The sequence below is a fragment of the Phaenicophaeus curvirostris genome, chromosome 9 (assembly GCF_032191515.1).
Source record: "Phaenicophaeus curvirostris isolate KB17595 chromosome 9, BPBGC_Pcur_1.0, whole genome shotgun sequence".
Taxonomy (NCBI): Eukaryota; Metazoa; Chordata; class Aves; order Cuculiformes; family Cuculidae; genus Phaenicophaeus; species Phaenicophaeus curvirostris.
Genome location: NC_091400.1, coordinates 35,058,501 through 35,077,586, shown reverse-complemented (window position 1 = coordinate 35,077,586; position 19,086 = coordinate 35,058,501). Strand labels below are relative to the sequence as shown.

At 43.1% G+C, this 19,086-nt stretch overlaps 1 protein-coding gene across 2 annotated transcripts in view; it reads right to left on the bottom strand.

Moving 5' to 3' along the window:
* PRKG1 (protein kinase cGMP-dependent 1) overlaps window positions 1-19,086 on the bottom strand; it is a 473,692-nt gene that overhangs the window by 115,841 nt on the left and 338,765 nt on the right. For both annotated transcript variants that reach the window (XM_069863903.1, XM_069863901.1), the window contains exon 6: window positions 4,033-4,110. In XM_069863903.1, the coding sequence (XP_069720004.1) occupies window positions 4,033-4,110 (78 nt within the window). The remainder of the gene's footprint in view (window positions 1-4,032; window positions 4,111-19,086) is intronic.

Sequence of the window (19,086 nt, the reverse complement as noted above, 5' to 3'; positions counted from 1 at the left end):
AGACAAGCCCCCACACCATCATTTAGAAAACTTTTAATTGACAAATAGAACCTTTTTGTTCAGAGAGGGATTTGTCATCTGCTGGATCTCTTGGGAAAAGCTCTGGTCTGTATCTTCTCTGGAAACTGTGTAGGTCTCCAGAGTCCTGCACTCTTCCCTCAGCATCACCAACCAACCATACAACAAAATGAGCAGTTATTTTCCACCAAGGTACCTACTATTCTTGCAAAAGATGCAATACTGGAATTTTTCTTGAAGGTTTTAGCATTAAACATGAAGTTGGCCACACAAGCGCACTCATTGCCTGCACGGAGTCAGCAGCAAGAGCAGGTTCCAAATATTTTGTGTGTATCAATCAGACAGACACATGGCATAGGCTTCTGTTAGCTTTGTTCCGCATGATTTCTTGCATTTCTAAATTCACTTAAGGGAAAAGAATAACAAAAATAATCTACATTTACATTTTTCAAGCATTACAGGACGCAGGATGCCTCTTTTCAGATTCAGTTAGGGGATAACTCTAGCTGGAGCAAAAATTCAATATTTTCATGGAAATTTAAAGGAAAATACCAACTTAATTTTTAATTTTTTTTTGCAGTGAAAGAGAAAAGCAGTTAGTGCTGATGGAAAGCAGCCTTTTGACCCTGTAACACCCTGGGTAATGTAACCTTGTGAGACTAAGTTGAAGAAGCAGACACTGCAACAACAGGAAGATGGCTTCACATCTGCAATTGATGATTTACTATTGCCAGGGGGGTCCTTCTTATTTTCTGAAACAATTTCAGAAGAAAAACAGTAACTGATCAGCTGAACATCCTTTCCCCATGCCGTAAAAGGATATAAATCCCAGCTGCCATGTAATGACAAAGCCCTGAGACCCTGCTGGGTACTGAGGATGGCTTGACACACCCGGGATGTGGAAAGCTCCATCAATGTTGGACATAATGGCCATCTATCAGAAGTATTTCTTCTTTTTCAGCTGTTACCATAAGTAACTCACACCCCTCATGGTACAAGAAGGCGGATGAACTACAATCTCCCTGCTATCACTGCATGGTGGGGATCATGCTCCCACTATCAACTACCTATAAATCTAGGTGCCCGTGCTCAGTGGAGAGAAATAGGCAGTTTCCAAAGTCTGAGTTGTCCAAAATTTAATTGTGATGAGCAAGTCTCAGAGGCAGCTCACACCCACAGGAAAATCTCTCATCTGCTTCTCCTTTGCAGGCTGTTGAGCTTTAATCGGAGCTTTTGCAGATGCAAATTCACAAAGCCAAAATCTGGGATACTGGATGTGTCCTTTCAGATTTAGAGATGCTCCAGCTTAATTTTAAAATTACATTTACAACTGTGGCCTGCACTTTCTCCTATCTCTTTTATGGATGGTAAAAATCAGTGGGTTTGAGTCACTAATGAGCGCTCAGTCTACACCACACTACATTTAACATCTGCAATGACTCATCGAAGAACAGATGACAGTAGGGAACATGTAATGGATGAGCCAAGAAGATTTGTAGCTGACAAAAAAACCCAAAGGGAACTTGAATAGACATTGAAGCTCCCTCTCGTTGACCTTCACTGATCCTGAGCAACGAGTGCTAATTGTGATTTCAACACAGTTCAAAGCACCAATGAAGAACCTGCAAAATCCAGTATAAATTGGTGAGACACCATGGATTTTAAAGAAAAAATGGTGCAGAATGTCCCAGCAAGGCACACGCCATCCCTGGGTAAAGGCAAGGGACAGAGCAGGCACGGAGCAGCAGCATTTAGCAAGCAGAAGGGACCCAGCTGCTTTCATCTGACACATTATTCAGAAGATTTCTGCATGCAGGATGTTTTAAGCACACTTTTGATTTCTATTCACTTGGACTCAAGGAAATATACTATAATAAATAAACTAAATAATCTCAGGAGTGGGATCAAGGGTGGAGGGTGGTGTTGAGGGAGAAAAAGCAGAAAAGGTTTTTGCTCCTAGAAGAAAAATCCATGGAGCATGGGCGGAAAGAAAATGGGAAAAAAGTCTTTCTAAGCATTTCTGAGAGAAGCGTTAGGCTCAGAAATGTAAAATCTCCTCTGTTCACTTGACTGTCATTACAGACGCTCTGACATAAAAGGCAAGGCAGAGTTTTTATTACAAGTAGCTTTCGTCGGTAATACTCATGCAAAGCTGCTGGAAGCAGAAAGGAGATGTGAGGCTCAAGGTACGTAAGCTGCAGCCAGCATTTTTTCTGGCTTATTAAGTTGCCTGTGTCAGTTTTTAACGTGAACACGGGACATTATGAACCCCTGCTTCAGAAAGTCCTCAGCAGTATATACTGTTTTATTACTCCTGTATTTCATTGCTGTTTATTCCATGTTTTAGTGTTAAGGCTCCATTCCTCCTATCCCAGGCTGTATCCTTCACGTAGGTTAGTTCTCACATCCACTACATGACTCTTATAACCCAATACAAGAATTACAATTAAATACTCGCCAACTCCATCCATCTTCTATCAGCCACTGACATCTCTTTTGCAAATCAGGAAGCTCAGAAGAGAAAACTGAGCAGGATTTAAATGTCCCTGTGAGACTTTGTCAAGCCTACAGGATCCAGCTGAGGGTCTGGGGATTCCTCAACAAGTTCATGTGTATTGGTTTATTTTAACTCCCTTTTCCTGGCCAGCAGCTGTCACAATAAGATGAAGTAGTGAAGGCCAGGGGTAAAGCCAAGGAGCATCTCAAGCAGAACTACAGAGCTCTGGAGCAATAGCCCACATAGGTGGTTTTCTCCTCCATCCTGCAGGCAAGGTCTAAGAGCTTAAGAGGGTGCAGGGCAACTATTGTTTGGTGTCAACAACAGGGATTTGATTTCTTCAACCAAGGGCATCGCTGTAGAGATCAAGGACTGCTAGGAAGGGATGGGATCCACCTGATCAAGTGGGGCAAGAGCATGATTTCCAACAGGCTGGCCAACATGGCAAGGAAGGCTTCAAACACCCGACAAGGGACAGACACGCACCTTCCCATTTGCATTAAAAAAAGGTGAAAGGAAAAAAAAGAGTATTTGAAGCACTCATCATGTTTGTCCTTATTCTGGGCAAAGAGGCAATATTACTTCTGAGTGGAGGGAAGTTGAGAGGGCATGAGGAAAAACCACCAAACTTGGGTTTCTGCAGTCCATGATTATCTTCATTTCAGAAATTTTTTTGTGATTATCTTATTAATCTGAAAAAGATCATTTCTTTTCTTCCGATGAGGATTGGCTCTCAGAGACAGAGAGTGGAAAAGGTAATTTTAGTACCTGAGAGCTGATCCCTCTCTCCCAGAACAAGCCAACAGCACATATAACACCGATATTCAACCTCTACGGATGCCATGGGATTTCTGCTGTCCTTATTTATGCAAGGCCAACGTTAATATGTGCCTCGGTGCAAACATAAGATCCACAAGCCAGGAGGCTGGGTTGGCCTACTTAGAAGTGTATTTATCCATTTGTGTTTACTTTCAGTGTATCACATCTCACCTCCAGTGGGAAATCACAGTGTATTCCCTTGAATATCTCCACTCTGCTACATAAAAAGAAGCCAAGGGTTTCTCAAGAGTAATAATATTAGGCCAGCTAAAAATTAAAGAGATTTAATGGAAGGAAAATAACTCTTACCTATAAAATCAGGATTTTATTGGAAAAGAGGTCAAAAAGCACATTTTCCCTGTGAACAGTGGAACAGAAACTTACACCCTTTTTCTTCCTCAAGGAAAACCAAAACCTGAGCTTTCTGGTCATTTACCGAGACACTCAACAACTGTTTCAACCTCAAAGTGATCACTGTGAGAACACATGTAAAACAGCACGAGATCTATTTTTTCCCCTTCAGGCCACTCTTCCCTACTGATAGAGTGCCAAGAAGTTTAATTAAATGTCAAGTGTTGCAACACTTGTGCCTCCGGGACCAGAGAAAAAAAGCACTGGCTGGCACTGAATTTCAAGAGCGCATCACATTCCGCTATTGTTGCCATCGTCCCACTTGCCTGCGAAGGGTGTCAACTTACCTTTCCTTTGCTGATTATAAAGAAAGTGTCTCCTCGAGCACCTTGTCGTATAATATACTCTCCGCTTTCGTAATGCGTCTGTAAACGAAACATAAAATTAAGATGAACAAATAGAACCAGAGACTGTTATTCAGCGGACAGCTTGGCAGTTTTGCAAGATAACGCTTATGGAAACATAATCCTGGACCAGTTTTATCCCAGTCTGACATTGGCCATGATATAAAAATTGTCCTGTGTCAAGGAATATAATAATTAAAATAGAACCATTTATGGCTTGCTCATTTTTCTTCTTACTGTGCTAGTGCCAGCTTTTGCTCAGATGAATTATCCTCACGGCCTAAATCCATTTATACTAAGTAAACCAGACAGAGGAATTTTCAACAGAGACTGCAGTATATGAACTAAACCGCAAAAATATGTCTCTTGTAAAAATAGTTCTTTTCTGTTTTTTTGGTTGGTTTAGGTACTTTTCCAGCTTTGCTAGCAAGGGTTTTATTAAAAAAATAATTTTTGCCCTTCTTTTATTTTTGTAGTTTAATCTATCTTTTTTTCACCTTGTTCTGTAGAAAATTACTTGATAAATTTATGTCACTTGCATCTAAACTTAATAAGATAGCTCCATCCCCTGTATCACACCATCAAAACGAACATGCATCACCAAAAAATAAAAGTTGGTGTGCTCTAAATAGATTCTATATTCTTATTTAGCCCCTCCAAATCCTGACATTTTCTTCAGAGATGATCTACCTCCTGCAAATTAAAACCCCAGCACTTTGATAGCAAGCACAGGTAGTAGAACATCAAGAACTTTCCCCCTAATGACTACACCTACATCTTCTACTGGACAAACGACTGCAGTTTTTTGTTAATCAAGGCCCTGCAGAGAGTTGCAGGATTTGGGTTGCTGTGGCCTTCCACTGATTTGTGACAAAACCTCCCAAAAAATGCCTCTGCCCTCTGGCCTGGGTGTTATTTGAAACTACACAAAAGCACAAAGCCCCAGAAAAGACTGCCAGACCTTTTAATCACGAAGTATGTGTGAGCAACACCAAGGACAGATTTGAGCTAAGACAGAGGAATTTATCAGAATACTGGAATTTGGATGAGCCTGAGATTTTTACTTTGAAAGGTATTTTATTATCCAGTATTTATTTATTTATTTATTTTACATTCCGCCTTTTTGAGGTTCATATAAAAGCACCTGATACATCTCAGAAAAAAATGTCCTTGTCTTGGAAGCACTAGGCATAGTGAGAGACCGAGTGCACCCTCAGCAAGTCTGCAGATGACATCAAGCAGAGTGGTGCAGTTGCCACATGGAAAGGACGGGATGTCATCCAGAGGGACCTGCACAGGCTGGAGAAGTGGGGCTGTGAGAACCTCATGAGGCTCGACAAGGCAAAGTACAAGGTCGGTCCTACACCTGAGTTGGAGCAATCCCTGGTTTCAATGCAGGTTGGGGGATGATGTGATTGAGAGCAGCCCTGCGGAGAAGGACTTGGGGGTGCTGGTAGATGAGAAGCTCAACATGAGCTAGCAAAGTGCGCTCGCAGCCCAGGCCAACCGCATCCTGGGTTGCATCCAAAGCAGCGTGGCCAGCAGGTTGAGGGAGGGGATTCTACCCCTTTATTCCTCTCTTGTGAGACCTCATCTGGAGTATTGCATCCAGTTCTGGAATCCTCAACATAAGAAGAATATAGAGCTGTTGAAACGGGTCCAGAGGAGGCTACAAAGATGATCTGAAGGCCTGAGCATCTCCCATACGAGGACAGGCTGAGAGAGTTTGGGTTGTTCAGCCTGGAGAAGGCTCCAAGGAGAACTTACAGTGACCTTCCAGTACCTGAAGGGACTACACAAAAGCTCGGGAGGGACAGTTCACAAAGGCTTGGAGTGACAGGACGAAGGGGAATGGCTTTAAATTGGAGAGAGGAAGATTTAGACTAGACAGAAGGAAGAATTTCTTCACTGTGGGGGTGGTGAGGCCCTGGCCCAGGTTGCCCAGGGAAGCTGTGGCTGCCCCATCCCTGGAGGTGTTCAAGGCCACGTTGGATGGGCCTTGGGCACCTGATCCAGTGGGAGGTGTCCCTGCCCAGGGCAGGGGGAGTGGAACTGGATGATCTTTAACATCTCTTCCAACCCAAACTGTCCTATGCAGATAGAGTAGCAGACTTGCATTTATCTTGATTGTAGGAAGAGCAAGAACTTAAACACAGAAGAACTGAACGCACTAGAACTAAACAGGGATCACACAGTGAACACCGTATCTTGCTCCCATCCTCATGTATTCCATTGCCATCAATGTTACCATCATCCTCAGCTGGTGCAGGGTTTGATACTTAGGATGAAATTCTTAGCACATCTAGAATACAGTTGAAAGTGGAGAGAAATAAAAATTGCTTGGAGTGCAAGCACAGAATTTGGATTTCTTGCAAAAATGATGCTCTAGGATAAATGAAAGCTGTTTGGTGGGCCCAAATGTAGAAACAGGGAACACTCAATGTAGATCGAAGGTACCAAAATCTAGGTATCAAACAATCAGAATTCTGTATTAACCGTTACAGTCACTCCAAACAATCATTTCCCCTTAGAATAAAGATAAAACTGAAATAAAGTTGTCTTTTTAAAAGAAACACAAAATGCTAAACAAGGCCAGTTTCTCTGCAACATCAGCACCTGATCTTAATCCAATGCATGTACTACTCTGCATCTAAATAACATCATGTGTTTAGCTTAAAATCAACCTCAGCACACACAAAAGCTTGAACCTTTCACAGAAATCTTTTCCAACCTTAACTAACACAATTCCTGGAAGCTCTTCCTCTACTTAAAGTCCTCTTGTGCAGCTGATCAGCACAATAAGTGGATATCCCCAGTTTGCCCAGCAACAGTACCTTCTTTTTTTTTTATCTTCCTTTCTTCTATTGCCAATTTTACTTAAAACTAATAAGAAGTCCTCAAAATGAGGAGAAAAACATTTATTCAGCAGGTTTGATTGGGTGAGGCATTAGTAAGGCTCCTTGATGCTCTCAATAGAACCTACAGAAAAACTTGCAGAGGTGCAGAGCATCCTATGATCAAGTCAAATTATGCTCTAAAAAAGTAAATAAACTGCTTTATTTATCCTGACATAGTGGCTGAAATGAGATGAGGGTGTTTGAAATCGGAATTTCTGCGCTTTGTCCTTCCCAGAGAGGCTTTTATTACCACCTTCTGTTGTGCATGGAAACGACTCACAGCACTCCGACACTTGGAGAAAAACAAAATACCTTTCTTACTTCCCGACACAACATTCAAACAGTCAATACGTTGTTTGGTGGGAACACCCAAAGCAGAGCAGCTCAGATACACAACCATGAAGAGTGGTCAGATGCATACACGACATGCGGGCACCGTGCAGCCTCATGCTACCATCATCTGTGGCAACCACACGAGCTTCAGGCACCTCACTCTGCTTTCGGCATTCCTCACATGCCACCACATCACATCAAAGTCCTCCACAGCGTGCGAGGGGACATACCTGACCCACCGTGCAGAGAAAACACGGGCTTTGCAACTTCGGACACCCACATTCAGAAGAAGGTTTTGGTTCACTGACCTTATCTCGCCAGCCACCAACTTCAATTGAAGCGTCTGTTCCTGACCCCCATCAAAAACTGAGAAGCTTTTAAAGCCCAACCAAACATCAACACAGGCTCCACAGACAAACCTCAATGCTAGAGACCAACCCAATGGTTTAGTTACAGAAAACCTCATTTTCCTCCAGCTGGACACCTTTGACTGCTGTGTTTATAGGAAGAACATTTGGAAAAAGGTAGAAAACAGATTTTATGTTTGGAATGCTATGCAACCCACGTCAGCTGCGGCACCAAGAGGCCAAAACCCTGCCAAGGGTCACATCAGGGGAGCAGCAACACAAAGGTGGCTTTGAAACACAGAGTTTCATTTCTTGCAGCCAGGTTTGAACCATATAAACCAGTGAGGGTAACATGGGTTTGATGACAGTGTGCAAAGTATAATCAATCTCCCTCCAAGTGTTTTTTATTTTTCCTAAAAAAAAATAAAAATAAACCCAAATATGTTATTTTGCTGGTGGTTAAAAAATATTCACAGAACTATCAGCAAAATTCCAAACACAAGCAGTTTTCAAAATGCTTTTGTTTATGTTCTAGACTTTCTGTCTTAAATGGTTTTTCAACTCCGAAATGACAACAGCAATTGTAACAAAATGGAATTTAAAAAAATCTAATTGCTGAAAAACACTGCAAAATCAAGTAGGATAATACAATCCTTTGGAATCATAAAACTTTGCTTCCCTGGTTTTCGTACGGGTCTCACTCCTGTGGATTATCTAAAAATGTTGCCCCATGAAATAGCCGAAGGGCAAACCCATCATATCATGGTCCTCTGCTTATTTATCCTGTTATTCAAAGCACAGTAGGTGGGTTTGAGGTTTGATACTCAAGATGTCTCACTAACACTCCGAACAGCAGCTTAACTGAAGCTAAGCACGTGGAAAATTAAAATACGAGAAAGATGAACGGCTGATAGGAAGCGAGGGTTAATTCACACTTTTTAATTCGACATCATTATGGGCCCCAGGGGTGGGAAAGCAGATGAGGAAGGATAAACCCAACCGAGGGGGGATACTTTGGAGTAGCTCATCCCATGGCCACCTGCCACTACACACCAGGGGGTGAGGAAGCCCAAACTGACCCCTGGTAGGAGATCACAGCTGGAATGAGTACATTACAGGCACATCTCCATCATCCCAAACAGTTGTAAACTTGAGCTGGAAACCTGTGGATGACCCTATGGAAATCTGCAACCTTCTGCAGGAAATTTTTCTTTTTCTCACTAATGGATTACAAACTTCCTTAAAAATAAAGCTACTTGTGTTCAACTTAGGTCCTGGAATATATTGAAAGGTCAAACCGGCTTTGTAATAGTTACAGGAGACTGTCGTCTTGATAAAGCCTCATTGTAAACCTCTTATTTGTATTGCACTCATTCACTGTGGCTTCTTAATGGACCGTGGAGAAAAAAAACATCCTCCTGGCAGTGTTTTGGACTGTCCGGGTGCCTTCTCCAGCTGCGGTGTCTTCTGCAGCACACAGGTTGCTTCCAATTCTCGCAAAAGCATGCCCTAAACACCAACAGTCTTAACACACCTAAAGGGACTATTTGCATGTGGGTGCATAATAATAATTTGCATATGCCTACATAATACAAATTACTTCAAATGGTGGGTTTATCTGTCTTCAGCTGAGGTTGTCATTGCATCCTCATGAGACAGGAGGAGAGGATCCAATAATGAATCAAGCTATAAATCAAAGATAGGGAGCAAACAGTACGCTAAGAAATACCTTTTCCACAGACACACCTCCAAATATCAAGATATAATCTGTACTCCTGAGAACTCAGTCACACTGATTTTTCCAGGTGAAAGGAATATAGCAGGATGTATGAAGGCAAAGAGGTACGGTCAACAATTATTTTGTTGAAGTGAAAGCACACACAGCTTACAACTACTCCACTGAGTGCAAACCAATAGCAGTCCTACAACAGTCCTCTGCTGTTCCTGAAATGTAAAGATGTGATAAATTTTACCAATTTGAAGTTCTTCGGTTAAAGGATTATTTTAATTCACTGCTTGTTTCTTTTGGGGTTTGGCACTACTGTCCTATGAATCTGATGGATATAAGGTTATAAAAATCAAAGCTGTGGAAGAGAGAAACCCAACATGCTCAGTTTAGAGCAAAAGACAGACTCCCAATTGTGATTCTTCCAACCCTGACCAGAGCTCTGACATCTCCTTAGGTGAAACCTCCAGTCCTGAAACACAGGTTGAATTTTCCCAAGGAATTTGAAACTTTTCTTCTCCCTTTTTCTAACTGGTGACATCAAGATTGGAGGCAGCCTAGGTTGTAGCGATCTCACACAGGTGGAGTTCACAGTCCAGAGGGTATGGGTCAGGCATATGGGTTCAGGACCCTGAATTTCAGGAAAGCAAACTGCTAGCTGTTCAAGGAGTTAGTCAATAGAAACCCCTGGGAAACTGCCCTGAGGGTCAGGGGAGCAGAGCTGGCAGATCTTTAAGAACACTTTCCATAAAATGCAAGAGCTCTTGACCCCCAGCTGTAAAAAATTAGGAAAGGGAGACTGGCATGGCTGAGACAAGACCTGCTGCTCTAACTAAAGGGCAAGAAGGAAATGCACAGGCAGTGGAAGCAGGGTCAGGTATCCTGGGAAGAGTATAGGGAATTGCCCAATTGTGTGGAGATGCGTTCAGGAAGGCCAAAGCATGGCTGGGGCCAAACTTGGCAAGGGATGCAAAAAATAAAGGCTTCCACAGGTATATCAGCCAGAAAAGAAAGGTCAAAGAAATCATAACCTCCCCTCACCCCAAAAAACACAACTGGCAAACTGGTATCAACAGACAAGAAGGCTGAGGTACTCAACAATTTTTTTGCCTCAGTCTCCTCTGAAAACCTCGCTTCCCACACCTCTCCAGTGGATGGACTGCAAGACAGGGACCATAGGAGCAGAGCCCTTCCCACTATAGGGCAGGATCAGATTTGTGGCCACATGAACATATCCAAGTCTATGGGACCAAGCAAAATGCATCCCAGACTCCTGAGGGAATTGGCTGATGTGGTCACCAAGGCACTCTCTACGATATCTGAAAACTCACAGCAGTCAGGAGAAGTCCCCAGTGACTAGAAAAAGGAAAACATTGCATCTGTTTTAAAAAGGGTAGAAAGGAGGACCCTGGAAACTACTGACCTATCAGCCTCACCTCTGTGCCTGGGAAGTTCATGGAACAGACCTGTATGACCAACCTAGTGGCATTCTATGATGGAATGACTACAACCATGGACAAGAGAAGAGCTGTGGATGTCACCTATCTGGACTTCCATAAAGCCTTTGACACCGTTGCCCCTAAACATCCTTCTCTCTAAATTGGAGAGATACAGGTTTGATGCGTGAACTGTTTGGTGGATGGTTACTTCCAGAAGGTAGTGGTCAACAGCTCAATGCCCAGATGAACACTGGTGACAAGGGTATCCATTTAGGGGTCCATACTGAGACCAGTACTGTTTAGTACAGTCAGCAGGATCAAGTGCACCCTCAGCAAGTTTGAAGATGACACCAGGCTGAGCAGTGCAGCTGACATGCCTCTGGTGCAGAGGGACCTGGACAAGCTTGAGAAGTGGGCCCATGTGAACCTCATAGGGTTCAACAGATCCAAGTGTGAGGTCCCACACCTGGGTCAGTGTAACTCCCAGTACCAGTACAGGCTGGGGGATTGAGGGATTCACAGCAGGCTTGCCAAAAAAGACCTGGGGTACTGGTGGATGAAAACCTGGACCTGAGCCAGCATCGTGCACTCACAGCCCAGAAGACCAACCGCATCCTGGGCTTGCATCAAAAGCACTGTGGCCAGCAGGTGGAGGGAAGGATTCCGTCCCTCTTTCCTGCTTTGGTGAGACCCCATCTGGAGCCCTGCCTCCAGCTCTGGAGTCCTCAGCATAAGAAAGATATATACTTGTTGGAGCAGTTACAGGGGAGGCCATAAAAAGAACTAAAGGGATGGAACACCTCTGCTATGAAGAAAGGCTGAGAGAGTTGGGGTTGCTCAGCCTGAAGAAGAGAAGCCACATTGCTGGAAACATTCGAGGTCAGGTTTGTTTGGACTCTGAGCAACCAGGCAGAGTTCAGGACGTCCCTGACCATGGCAGAGGAATTGGACCAGATGATCTGATCTTCCAACTCAAACCATTCTATGATTCTTTTGCATTGACTTGAAAAATAACATTACAGTTGTGATGATTCAGAAGCTTCCTGAATGTTGACTTCTCACATGGGAAGAAGCAGCAGTGCCAAGCTCAGTCATTTCTACAACTCAGAGTGCACAGCTGATCGGCTTGATTTCCATTTCCACCATCAAAGTTCTTATCACCAGAACACCCAGCCCTAACACCAGGTTCCCATGTTCAAAAAGGAAGACGTGCACAAGACGGGAGGAGCTTTTAGCCCTTTCCTTTTCACACCCCTGAGCATTTTACTTGCCACTAAAGGCAGCGGGCAGCACTGTTACAGGAGAAAATACCTTTTCTCTGCTCCCCAAGCCTTTCGCCAATGAACAATTTTCTACTGGGACTTTTCTCTTTCGTACCCCTTGCAAGTTGGCAAAGAGTCATGTAGTGAAGAAAGAAGGCTCCACAATCATAATGTTTGCTCAGCCCTTCCGTTACTGGAACGTTCTGATCTGACAGGACTAAAAATTTCTTGGGCAGGAGGCAAGTCCTGCTGTCACCTTCAAGTTTCTTTCCCAGTCCACGCTCAAAACCAACAGTCTGAGCAAACCTGAGCATGTTCAGGGACTCTCAAATGACCCTGGGACTGGCTAAATTGTAGCAGCTGTTCTGTTTAGATGAAGATTGGTTGCACTTCAAATATTTTTATACAGTAACCTCTAAGACTGAAGGATGTAGCAGAATATCAAGTAGATGATGAGACGTCTACAGACTGTGAGCCAGGGTGATTTGGACTGGATGAGCCCATTAGGGTCTGTAATGAAGATCTGAGATACAGGTTTGATTCCTAAATGCACCATGCTTTTCTAAGGGAGAAAGACGAGGAAAGAGAATCTAAATAAAAAGCATTATTCAGTTTAATGCCTCATCGCTAAAGAAATTACCTGCCCTAATTTGCTCTAAAAGTAGACACAAGGCCTTAGAAATGAAATTTTAACTCTCATTCCATCCCCACTGTTACTGTAATGCAGTCTGACAACCATTTTTGGAGAGCAATCAGACTCCCTAAGTTGCAAACAGCCTGGGAGGAAACTACCTCTCAGCTACTTTTTTTCTCCAAGGTGCTGAAGCAAACATCTGTTTCTCTGTTTTTGCTTGGAAAAGAGATGGAGTTGTAAAAAAGCTGTCACCAGCTGGTGCAGGGGCCACCACCATCCTGAGCCCTGAGGCTGACACGGTCCCTGCTGCCTCCCACCACAGCCAGTGAGAGCTTCCTGGAATGGGAGCACACAGTGTAGAGGTTCAAAAGACACCCAAGCTGTTGCCTGCAGTCCAAAATCCTTTCATGAAAGAAACTTGTAGGCATGTAGCAGAAGCTCAGAAGTGCTAATTTCTGGAGGCTTGGCCACTGAAAGGAGGTTACCTGTCCATGCATCTCCATATCAAAGAATGACGTGAAAATATAAGAGGGAGAAGAGACAAAGTATGTGGCACTGGGTGAAAAGGATGGGTGGAAATCCTGATGCTCTTGGAGAAATACCACATATAAAGGTGCTTGAAGGATGAGAAAGGGTGAAAGGAAAGATGAAGGGATCCAAGAAGGATGCTCATCCCTGCCACCACACCTTTATTTGGAAAAGCAAAATATCATCCCCTAAGTACAGAATTCAGTATTTATTATTGTTAGTATAGGCTTATTACTGTTACAATAGGCTCATGCAACTCAGCCACGTCAATGGGAACTTTGCTATGAACTTGAGATAGAAAATTGTACTGAACCTTTCCACTGTCTACAACTTATTCCAGGCTTTTGCACAGCTAGTAATGAAACATGAAAAAAAAAAATCACTCTATGAATTTAGAATATGGTGGAAGTTTAGATTACTAAAAGATAAGGCATGTGAAGAATTAACCCTGCAACAGTAACATCTTCAATCTCTCATGCAACAGACATATAAATATTTGACTCATCAGCTATTACGCTCCTTAAAGCGTCATTTTTTGAGTATATCTTAATATCAGTCCTGAAAAGAAAACCAGACCAACACTGGGAAATGGAATCTAGGTCAGATTTCTGGTACAAGACACAGCACTGCTAATGGGGAGCTGACTATTTCCTTACCAGGCAAAGGCCAGCACATCGATCCAGAGATTACTTCACTAGGGTTATTTTGAACTCCAAAGCACAGAGAATTACCTCTTTTGTGGCGCTCTCTGTGAGGAATTTGGAAAATTACACTTCGGATGTACAAGTGGACAAGCACAGGATCGAGTCTTATTGCAACACAGCTGGTACTGCCCATCATCACAGTTAATAAATCCCACTCCTACACAGGCAACAAAAAGCTTCACCCTGGTAAAAGAAGAGCATGAAACTATCTGCTGGTAACAGACACATGATTTACACTTCCAAGTCTCTCACGGTGGACACAATCAGGAGGGAGAGGAGGAGGAGAGCACATCTGTTCCACTGATGCCCCAATTTAGAACATCAGCATTTTCCACTACAGCTGTATCGTAAGTTTTCCCAGCAATGAGCTATTTTTGCACTTGTCTTCTCCCCGAAATACCAATACAGTAAGTTATTTTCATTTTATATTAATTCTGAGATACTTGGGAGATGTGGTTTGGGTTTTTTTTAGCACGAGCGTAATGTTGAAAGGAAGAAGGGCACCTGAAGGACACAGATTTCCAGCAAGAGATCTCGTCTTGCCTGTTTTCAGCTGACAAACCAAAGACACACTTGATTGATCCCAAGAATCCTGCAGCCGAGCAGGAAGCCGAGTTTCAGCCCTTCTAGCTTTTGGGGATACCCAAACATGCAGCAAGCTGTGCCGAGGTCAGGCAACCTCCTGATAGCCCTGCTGTGCGCTGGGTCCCAACTGGATGAAATTCAAGGATGAACACTGAATCAGCCTCTCTGCGCTGTGGCCGCCGAGCATACGGCACTGTGACAGCAGCTAATATTTCATTTCTGATGGTAAGCATCTGTTAGCAAAGCTGCCTGCTGCTGCTGGAGAATCAAATGACTCGAGAAGTGGATCAAAGTGCTCTTTAGCACATCTAGCAGGAGGCTTCGGGGAGATGCTCACCTGACCCAGAGTGCTCTAACCTTTCACCTCCCATCTGGTGTGTAATGCCAGGGCTGACAAGCATTTACCTATTGCAAAGTTAGGTTTTCTTCTGGTCCTTAACACATCTCTGAGGTCTGAGTATGAGTAATCTAATGTAAAAACTGTTTTCAGAAAAAAACGGACACCTTCATAATCCCCTGTGCTTGCAAAACTCTCCTCTTTAAAAGTGAGAACAGTATTGGTCTTCCTGCCATGCTGGCAAGGTTTAAATATTTTTAGTATTTCCATGGATAGAAAGCAATAAAGAACTGATCTGAGCTGACTTGCAATGGCATACAGAAAATATGTTTACCCCACCTGGAGTTCTCTATGAACATCTCCTACACAACTGGGCTTTCTCTTTACCTTTCCAAACCCCTCACTGGCAAGAGAGACAAAGCAACCAAGGAATGTGCACCACAGGATTAAGCTGTGTCAGCCCCAGTTCTTTATACTACACTGTCCTTAGGCTATGGACTACGACAACAGCTCAGATTGCCTAAACACCTATCAGGCTGCTTAAAATTGTACCAGAGAGTTTATAAAGCCAGGCTCCACTCTGAGGTCAAAACCATTAGGTTAAATACACCTTGTTGCGTATTTAATTGATTTAGGTAGAGCCCAAAAGGATACACATCTCTTTCTTTTATATTTCTTTAAATCCTTGGAGAAATACACATTTTCTGATCCAAGTACACATTTCAGAGGCTAATTCCTCTGCTATCATCGTTAATTTCTATGCATTTTGATCATGTGAATTTTTTTTGATGAAAGCCAACACCTTGATTTCATTCCAGCTCCCCATTATCAATGCCAATCAGCACAGCACTGGTACCACCCACAGGCAAGGATCCACTCAGGAACCAGTAGGTTATGAAGCCAGTCCCAGTCCAGCCCTTCCTTCAAGTTAAAGACACACCTGTTATGGGGAAGCTCAAAAAAAGGCCCTGAAGATAGATTTGTTACAGGAATGTTCAACAAAGGTGTTTACCTCCAATCTTAGGCTGTATAACTTCTGGTGACCTCTTGTGACAATGTTTTGAGATGATGAGTTTTATACCTGCTCCACTACTACAAGTCTGAAGCCATTTAAAGAAAAACTTGTGTATTACCCCCAAATACAGTGCCATGCTCTTATTTCCATAATCCCTGAAGACTTGAAATGACAGGCAGAATTTCCAAACCGTGCCCAGAATTTGAGAATTTCATACTCTTTTAGGGTCAGAAGATTCATCCGAACCAGCTAATCTTCAGAAATGCATAAAGCCAAAACCACAACTCACTTCATTTAATCTGACAACCCCTATGCAGTCAAACCAAGGAGCTTCCCCATCAGAATGACATCCTGCTTCCACCGAAAGGTGGCATGGAAGGAGGACATACTCATTACTGAAAAGTCTGTCCTAGTGGCTGTAGCCCCACAACCACCTGCTGCTGCTTCTGGCCTCGTCTCCTCCCATGAGCCCAGTCCAGCAGACAGCATCCGACCCCTAGAGCAGTAAGAAATTCCACTTTGGGAAGCTTCACCTATCAGGGAGGACAGAAAGCCACAAGGTACTAAAAATGTAAATAATAAAAGTTCTCTCAAATGGTGTTTTGCGGCATTCTGCATAGCATGGAAATCAGGCCATTTCAATTTTACCACATCAGTAACTCCGTTTCTAATGTTTTTCTCCTTTCCTCCAGTGGCTTAGTCTTGTGGTCACCTATTAGGATATCTAATGCCTAGTATTTCACGGATTAAGGGTGAAATGGCTTTCTGCTATCATAAAGACACTTTTAAATTACTATTATTACAACTCAGAGATACTGCAAATACCACACTAAAGAGTGGGAAATAAGAAGTAAGTTCAAATATATGCCCAAGACCTTAATTGAATATTTAATAATATACCGGAATAAAAGTGAAAGCTACCCAAGGGAGTGTGAGCAAGTTCATTTCCCAAGGAAGGTAAACTCCCTGAAAAAACAAAACACCTGCCAGTCAGGGCATATTATGAGAAGGCACCAAGGTCTGCGGTAGAGGAGGTGGATCTCTCCTAATTAACACCTGACCTTTTGACTAGGACAAAGCTGGGATTTGATGACCCGCTCCATTGCTAGAGGGTCATCTTCAGATGGTGCAGGAAGACTCAAAGCTTGATGTTGCAGAACAGAACAAAGGACCAACATTCAATGCTTGGTGGTCATTCCTTGGGAGGCCACAGCTGTCTCCACGACTACATTTACTCTTCTCTTCAAATTTTCCCAATTAATTCCTGGCATGGCTTGCTCCTGAGGCTACAGCCTGCAAGCCAGCCTTGTACAGAATGCCTGTAGGTGTCACTGTGGGCAACGGTATAGAAGAAACCACTGGAAGAAAATCATAATTCAAACACGCATCAAGTTAATTAATATTTGTTTTTTTAAATATAATTGCTAATTATATTTTTCTGCTTTTACAGATAAAAGTACATTTATGTGAGGCTCAGACAAAGAAGCTTTATTAGTAATAATTCTCTTTTTCTGCTTCAGACCGTTCAGGATTAGAGACTGGGAATCACAGAATACTTTCAAATAAGCATAAACTTGGATTTTGTTTCTTTGGTTCATTGCCACCAAAATTAGCATGCATATGTATGTATTTAACTAGTGATATGTGGGTTAAAATTAGGGGTTTTCAGAAACTGCTATGATTTTGGGGAACTGCTATTAAAATAAACTCACAGAAGGAGGTGCTCAGCAGACCAGACACATTCTCCTGGTAGGTTTCCCATGAAGAGTGCAGCAAAGCCAAGCCCCCCATCTCTTTCTCCCTGGGCCTGCACAAAGCCCTGGCACTGAGCAAGTGCTTCATCTATGGGGAGATCCACTCAGGAAATCACCGGGTGGCCGAGAGCGCTCAGGTTGTCAGGGAATCTCCTTTTTAATGCCGATATCAGGCCCTTGGAAACGCCACAGGATCCTAGTCCTGAGCTTAGGGGGCCGATGCAGGAAGAACCGGGATGTTCATTTGCTCTTTTTTCATAAATGTATTTCATTAACATTTGTTTTATCTTAAAATTTGTAGTCAAAGCATACTGTAATTATATTTAAAGAGGGAAGCATTTGCTCTACAAATCCACACTCTGGTCACCACGGAGTAAGACAGAGCCATACCATGCTACTGATACCTCACTAGAAACAAATAGACTTTCAGAAGACTATTTCTTACCCAACATCTGATGTAGATTTTCTAGTTCAATTTTACACTTGCCCAGATGGAAAGGGAAACGCCCCAGCAGGGGTTGAGTCCCCTTCCCTGGAGGTGTTTAAGGGACGAGTGGATGAGGTGCTGAGGGACATGGGTCAGTGTTTGACTGGAATGGTTGGACTCGATGATCCAGTGGGTCCTTTCCAACCTAGTGATTCTATGATTCTGCCCCAGACACACTGCCCATATCCCATCAGAAGCAGCAGCAGCCTTGGCTCCCCGTTGCGGGGAGGGGCTTGAGTTGAGCCCCATCAGCTGCAGGAGAAATTGCCAGACGCCCAGATTTGAATTATATTTCAATTTGAACTGAATACATTCTATTTGCTTAACACAAGAAGTGAAGGTCAACCACAAGCCCATTGGTCCCAACCTGTTCGCAGACAAAAGCAACAAACAAAATGCACAATAACACAAAAACCATGAGCACTTTGCACAAACGCACGCTGCAGAGCCTCTTAAAACTACAAATAGTAAACTAATGGATATGGGAAAAATGGCTGGATCACAGAGGATAAATTTACTTGGCTGTCCTGAATTGCATCCTGTGACCTCCTTGATGTCCCTCATTCTATTTTACATGTTTCTAAAGGAGAGTTTGCACATCTGCCAGGGCAAAAAATAACTCATGGATTTACTTAAATCCTTTTTTTCATATCTATGAAAACCTGGAAAACATCTAAGATTACCAATGAAAAACAATTTGGTGCTGTTGGTTTTTCTTCCTTTCCTTTATAGCTGTGACAGATTGTCTGAAGACTCCGCTCAGAGAGAACAAAATTCCAGATAGGCCAGAGCTGGGTTGAATCTGACCTGTCGAAGGGCAAACACTTCTGCCCCAAAACCTGGATAACCCAAGAGCAGCGACACCAAGGGTGGCAGCTCTATGAATTAGTGCCTTATCAGTGACTCACTACAGAAAGCTTTAACATCCACTTAACCTACTGTTAGCAAA